The sequence below is a fragment of the Nerophis lumbriciformis genome, linkage group LG35 (genome assembly GCF_033978685.3).
Source record: "Nerophis lumbriciformis linkage group LG35, RoL_Nlum_v2.1, whole genome shotgun sequence".
Lineage (NCBI taxonomy): Eukaryota > Metazoa > Chordata > Actinopteri > Syngnathiformes > Syngnathidae > Nerophis > Nerophis lumbriciformis.
Window position 1 is genome coordinate 6131298 of NC_084582.2, and position 6203 is coordinate 6137500.

Sequence of the window (6203 nt, forward strand, 5' to 3'; positions counted from 1 at the left end):
ACAACATTGCCTTAAACAGCAATGTTGTGACACTTTTAAACAGGACAATACTGCCATCTACTGTACATGCAAATGTGACCCACCCATAATGTGTCACATTTTTGTGTTGATTTATTTATTTTATTTTGTGGTTTGAATTCGTTTTTGGAGCTGTCATTCCACATTTATCAGTATTCACATTGGTCAGTAGGGGGCAGTAGGGCGTTTCTTCCCAATTGAATGCTATCACCTGCAGACCGGAAGTGTCTTGTCATTCTGATGAGAGCGACCAGTCTGTGAACAATTGAAACGTCCTGTGTGCTTTTTCCTCCTGTATAACAGGTTAGTTTTGTTGAATCAACTCACTGAATAATATCCATGTGATCTTTATAAGTTTAAGTACACATTCTGATGGTGGAGCCTAACTCTAAAGTGTTTGTGAGTTGTAGTTTGTATTTGTGAATGAATCCAGTGCACAGCTGCAGTAATCAATACAAAAAGGCGACGCGAGTGCGCAATGTTTATATAGGAACTTCTGATCCTAATTCAGACTCCCAAATTAGAGCTCCCGTTTTCTTATTGATTTTATAATGTATATTTGTATAATGTGTGTGTTCTGAAATAGTGACAGAGAATAGAACAAGAATGGCCAATTCAACCCTTAACTCAACAATGAGTAGATGAGTGTTGTGTGTGTATATGTGTAAATAAATGAACACTGAAATTCAAGTATTTCTTATATATATATATATATATATATATATATATATATAGCTAGAATTCACTGAAAGTCAAGTATTTCTTATATATATATATATATATATATATATATATCTTAACCACGCCCCCAACCACGCCCCCCGCCCCACCCCCGACCACGCCCCCCACCCCCCACCCCCCACCTCCCGAAATCGGAGGTCTCAAGGTTGGCAAGTATGATGTACAGTACTTACACCGTGTATATAAAAACATAATGGAGGTGTTTGGATGTTTTTTAAAGGCTTTATAGGCAGAATAGAGCGTCCCCCAAAGGCTCCATTGTAAGCAGACTTTCGATCGCATTTATTTAATATTTAGAATGCATAAAAAAAAGAAAGTGTGTTCTAACCTTACATAAGGGTTGCAAATGTTGGTCCAAAAAAGTGCAGTTCTCCTTTAAGCTTCAAAGCGTTATGAGATATTTCCCTCTCTCAGTGCATGTGTCCTACATCTTTGTTTACATCTGCTAACACCTCCGCCTATTTTAGCAGGCCTCTTTTTTACCTTGCCAGCAGCTTCCGTCCTGCTCCACCGCCACACCATCAGTTTCTTTGTTCCTCTTAAGCCTAATTTAAAATTATTTCCATTTTGCCGGTGTCAAATAAAAATAAATACTATAATGATAATGTTTATATACGTATTGCCCAACTAAGAAAAGAAGCGGTCTAATGTATGTATATTGAGATATGTACGTATGCTTCAGTGAAGAAAAACATTTTTGTACATCTGTTTAATAGGTTCATTAGTTTTCAAAATATCTTCTATATCTAAAAACTAAATTGTACTCTCTTCATGCAGTCATTGTTTAAAAATAGTATCCCAAAGCCTATCTGGTGTTCACAGCTGCTTTCGCCCTCTTTTTTTATGAGGCAGGGCTGTAAAAAGGGTGTGTAAGTGGGTGACAAAAGCATTGAAACAGCAGAGGGAACATGGTCAGACACATGCTTGTTAATCTCCTGCTACTCTGGTCACTTGGCCATGACCTTTACACAACTGGATTTGGGGATGATGGTCTGAAGGTAAGCTCAAGGAAATGCAATTTGTAAAAAGTCTCTCCTAATCTATTTATGTTTTAGATCATACATTTGCTCTGTGATCTTCAAAGTATGCACTGATGATGATTCATGTTTCATTTCAAGGGCCAATCCTGGAGTAACCAGAATTTATATTCCATCCCCCTGGATTTGGATGTAAGGCTGCAAAAACTTGATCTGTCCAATAATTTCATCAGACAGTTGCACACAATTGATTTGCTGTACTTGGAGCAGCTGGACTTAAGCAGCAACCAGCTGGAACTCATCTCTAAAGGGGCATTTGAAAATCTGGCTTTGCTTGAGGAGCTGAATTTGTCTGTAAATGCGCTGAACAACAACCTCGAGAGAAACAGCAAAAGTCTCCAATCTCTTGGTAGACTTAAGAGTTTGGACATATCAATGAACAGTTTGGGAGATGAAGCGGTAAAACTATACCTACTAAACAAATCTTCTCTCGAGAAACTTAAGATGACTGGGAATTATTTAACAACACTCACACACAAATTGTTCAAAGAGAGTCAAGATCTGAGGAGCATTACTATTGATGACAATCTGATATCAACAATTGATGGGGGAACGTTTGAACCGCTTCGCAAACTAGAGAGCTTAAGCCTGGCCAAGAATAACCTTGGCCATATCTGTGATTTTAAATTGCCACAAGTTAAGTGTTTGAATCTAAGTAGAAATTCTATACAGTTCTTTGTTTCTGCGGCGGATAACCAAGTGTACAATCTTGAAATTCTTGATCTTAGTCATAACAAACTACTTTATTTCCCAATTGTTCCCAAATTTAACCAACTAAAGTATCTCTATTTACATCATAACATGGTGGGCACCCTAACTTTGGAGGCATCAATGGTATCAGAGGTTAATTCTCTTTACAATGACATCGTAAGGAAAGGTAATGTCAGAATTACAAAAAACTATCTTCATTCAAACTGGAGACTAATGCCATTGATCTACATTGACCTTAGCTATAACCACTTTACATCTTTCCCTCTGGAGACTTTGAGCCTTCTCTTGAATTTGGAAGAGCTAAATTTCAGTTTTAACTGCGTGCAAAATCTCACATGGAATGTTCGGCATGACAGTGAATCTGGACACTATAGACAACTTTATTTCCCTTCCTTAAAGTACCTGAACATGCAAAGTAATGGACTCGCGTCGGTATCGCCGCTCTTTCTACAGGCGCTCACACAGGTTGAGACGATAAATCTTCAAGATAACTCAGTGAAGCCTTGTGCTCCCGTGAGCCAAATGCAGAGCTCTATATCACCGCAACTTAACTTAAACTCATCATGTGTTGCCTTTGGAAAATTGAGAACCCTCAAATATCTCAACCTTGAAGACAATGGCATAAAGATTCTTCATGCAAACACTTTCCAGAAAACCTCTTTGATATCCCTCAACTTAGCTAGAAATGTCCACATGGTCATGCAGGTTGGTGCACTGGAGGGCGTGCAGGAAACGCTGCAGTCGTTGATGATGGGTGAAGTAAACATGAACAGTTCTGACTTGTTGCTACCCTGCCTACCAGCACTAACACATCTCAATATATCCAACAACTATCTAACTGTCTTACCGAGTAATTTAACTTGCTCTCCTCTGAGAGAACTCAGCATAAAGAATAATAGTTTTTTGTCTTTAAACCAATCATTGATTAAAGCATTGTCAACACATCTTCATGCTATGTATATTAGCGGGAACGACTTTAACTGTTGTGACGCCCAATGGTTGAAAATCCTTAATGAGTCCAGGATTAAGTTGCCTGACATCAGTCAAAGCACATGCTTTACAGGTAACACAAGAATTCAGTTTGATGAGTTTTTGACAAATTCTTCGCTTTATTGTTCCACGCACAAAAAAGGGATTCACTCGGGACAAATTATTATAGTTGTTTTGTTTGTCGTTATATTAATAACTGTCTTAATTATGTTTGCCAGGAAATTGTGTTGCACAAATAAATCACTCGTCGTGTAACGACACTGTACAGTCTGAGAGCCAATAAAAAAGATGCATCAAGAAGTATGCTCTGTGTTGATTGACACCCATCCATTCATTTTCAACCACTTGTCCCTATTGGGGTCGCAGGGGGGCTGGAGCCTATCCTAGCTGCAGTCGGGCAGAAGGCAGGGTGTACCCTGTACAAAATACTGTCACAGAAATATAAATGAAAAAATATCGGCTTATCTATACACGAAATGTATTAAGAAGACCCCTTTTTTAGACAAAATGCTGACACGTCAAAGACAAAAATCACAAAGACTTAACAATAATTTGCAATTCCAGTAGGAATTGCGTGTGAATGCCCTATGTGCCATACTTGCCATCCTTGAGACCTCCGATTTCGGGAGGTGGGGGGTGGGGGGTGGGGGGGCGTGGTTAAGATATATATACAAAAAAAATACTTGACTTTCAGTGAATTCTAGCTATATATATATATATATATATATATATATATATATATATATATAAATAAAAGAAATACTTGAATTTCAGTGTTCATTTATTTACACATATACACACACATAACACTCATCTACTCATTGTTGAGTTAAGGGTTGAATTGTCCATCCTTGTTCTATTCTCTGTCACTATTTCAGAACACACACATTATACAAATATACATTATAAAATCAATAAGAAAACGGGAGCTCTAATTTGGGAGTCTGAATTAGGATCAGAAGTTCCTATATAAACATTGCGCACTCACGTCGCCTTTTTGTATTGATTACTGCAGCTGTGCACTGGATTCATTCACAAATACAAACTACAACTCACAAACACTTTAGAGTTAGGCTCCACCATCAGAATGTGTACCGGTACTTAAACTTATAAAGATCACATGGATATTAATCAGTGAGTAGATTCACCAAAACTAACCTGTTATACAGGAGGAAAAAGCACACAGGACGTTTCAATTGTTCACAGACTGGTCGCGCTCATCAGAATGACAAGACACTTCCGGTCTGCAGGTGATAGCATTCAATTGGGAAGAAACGCCCTACTGCCCCCTACTGACCAATGTGAATACTGATAAATGTGTAATGACAGCTCCAAAAACGAATTCAAACCACAAAATAAAATAAATAAATCAACACAAAAATGTGACACATTATGGGTGGGTCACATATGCATGTACAGTAGATGGCAGTATTGTCCTGTTTAAAAGTGTCACAACATTGCTGTTTACGGCAGACGAACCGCCGATACGCATGAGTGGAACTGAAATACTTGAATGTCCAGGGTGAGTGGAGTGTGTGGATAATGGAAAAGTTCGAATCAGTTGAGAAATGTGGGATATGGAGAGGTTTTTATATTGCCTATCATTTTCATTAGGTGGGAAATTCCTGGTAATACCGAGTAATCTGGGAATTTTGGGAACCAGGAAACATGCTGGCTTGAATGTCCAGGGTGAGCGGAGTGTGTGGATGTTTGAACGGTTCAAATCGGATGACAATTGTGGGATATGCAGACGATTGTGTATTTCCCATTAATTGTCAATCGGCAGAAAATTACCTGAAATTTAGGGAAAACCGGGAATTTTGGGAAAGGGACAACATGTTTTGCGTTCGACATAAGTGAAGAACAGTGTGGGTTGATGATTGGAAGGTCACAATCAGGTAAAAAAAATTGTGTTTTTGGCGTTGTGTAGCTATGAATACGTCCATTCGTTTCAATGGGAATTTCCTAAACATTTTGGAAATGGGGAATTTCCGAAAAAGTAGGTGATACAACAATTGTCCTTGATGATATGAATGGATTGGTCTTGGAATTTTTTAAACAGTTGAAAAATGTTGACATAGTAACAGAATTTAAATGGTAATTTGTACGAAAAGAAAAATGTTAGTTTTGTTGTGCCAATTAAGAAGAATGTTTTAAAGGTGGAATGGTCAAAAACAGTTTGAAAATATGGACTGTGAAACTTTCCAAGAAGAGGTGAAAATAGAGCTTTGGAAAAATGGGAATTCTAGAAATTACTGGAATTTATTTAAACTTGGGTAATGGTAGTTTGATTGTCTGCGGTGAGAGGAGTGTGTGGACGGCGGAACATTTCAAATCGGTTGAGATATGTGGAAATTGTGCAAGTTCGAAAAATGACCCGGAAAACCGGAATTTGTGGGTGATCTAGGATATTCACGATTCCCGGTTGAGCCGAACGTACTCGAACGGTTCCGTTCAGATGAAAACTGTGGGGCGATGAACGCACACGTGTCCATTTTGACCCTCAGGGAGTGCCGCAGCTGGGGGAACTTGGCTGTAGCTCAATTGTTATTAATGAGCCACGAGCGAGCAGAAATTTAAAAAAGAAAGTCATCTACCTTATGGAGATATCAGGTTTAAAGCCTTGGCTAGTTGTTCTCCTGACAAGAAAGAGGCGACATCCCTGCAGCAACCGCCTACTGCGCGCCTAAGTTCAGGTGGGTGGTG

General features: G+C 38.7%; 1 protein-coding gene across 1 annotated transcript; it reads left to right on the forward strand.

Moving 5' to 3' along the window:
- The first annotated feature begins 1667 nt into the window (after nt 1-1667).
- Nucleotides 1668-3752, forward strand: LOC133575423 (transforming growth factor beta activator LRRC33-like). Its single transcript, XM_061928149.2, has 2 exons — nt 1668-1757; nt 1878-3752. The coding sequence occupies exons 1-2, from the start codon at nt 1668-1670 to the stop codon at nt 3750-3752; spliced, it is 1965 nt and encodes a 654-aa protein (XP_061784133.2).
- Nucleotides 3753-6203: the final 2451 nt, after the last annotated feature.

What these genes read in the sequence shown, in the direction of transcription:
- LOC133575423 (XM_061928149.2), top strand. Translation starts at nt 1,668, where the DNA reads ATGGTCAGACACATGCTTGTTAATCTCCTGCTACTCTGGTCACTTGGC. An exon ending in TTGGGGATGATGGTCTGAAG is followed by an intron (nt 1,758 to 1,877) that starts GTAAGCTCAAGG and finishes TTTCATTTCAAG; the next exon opens with GGCCAATCCTGGAGTAACCA.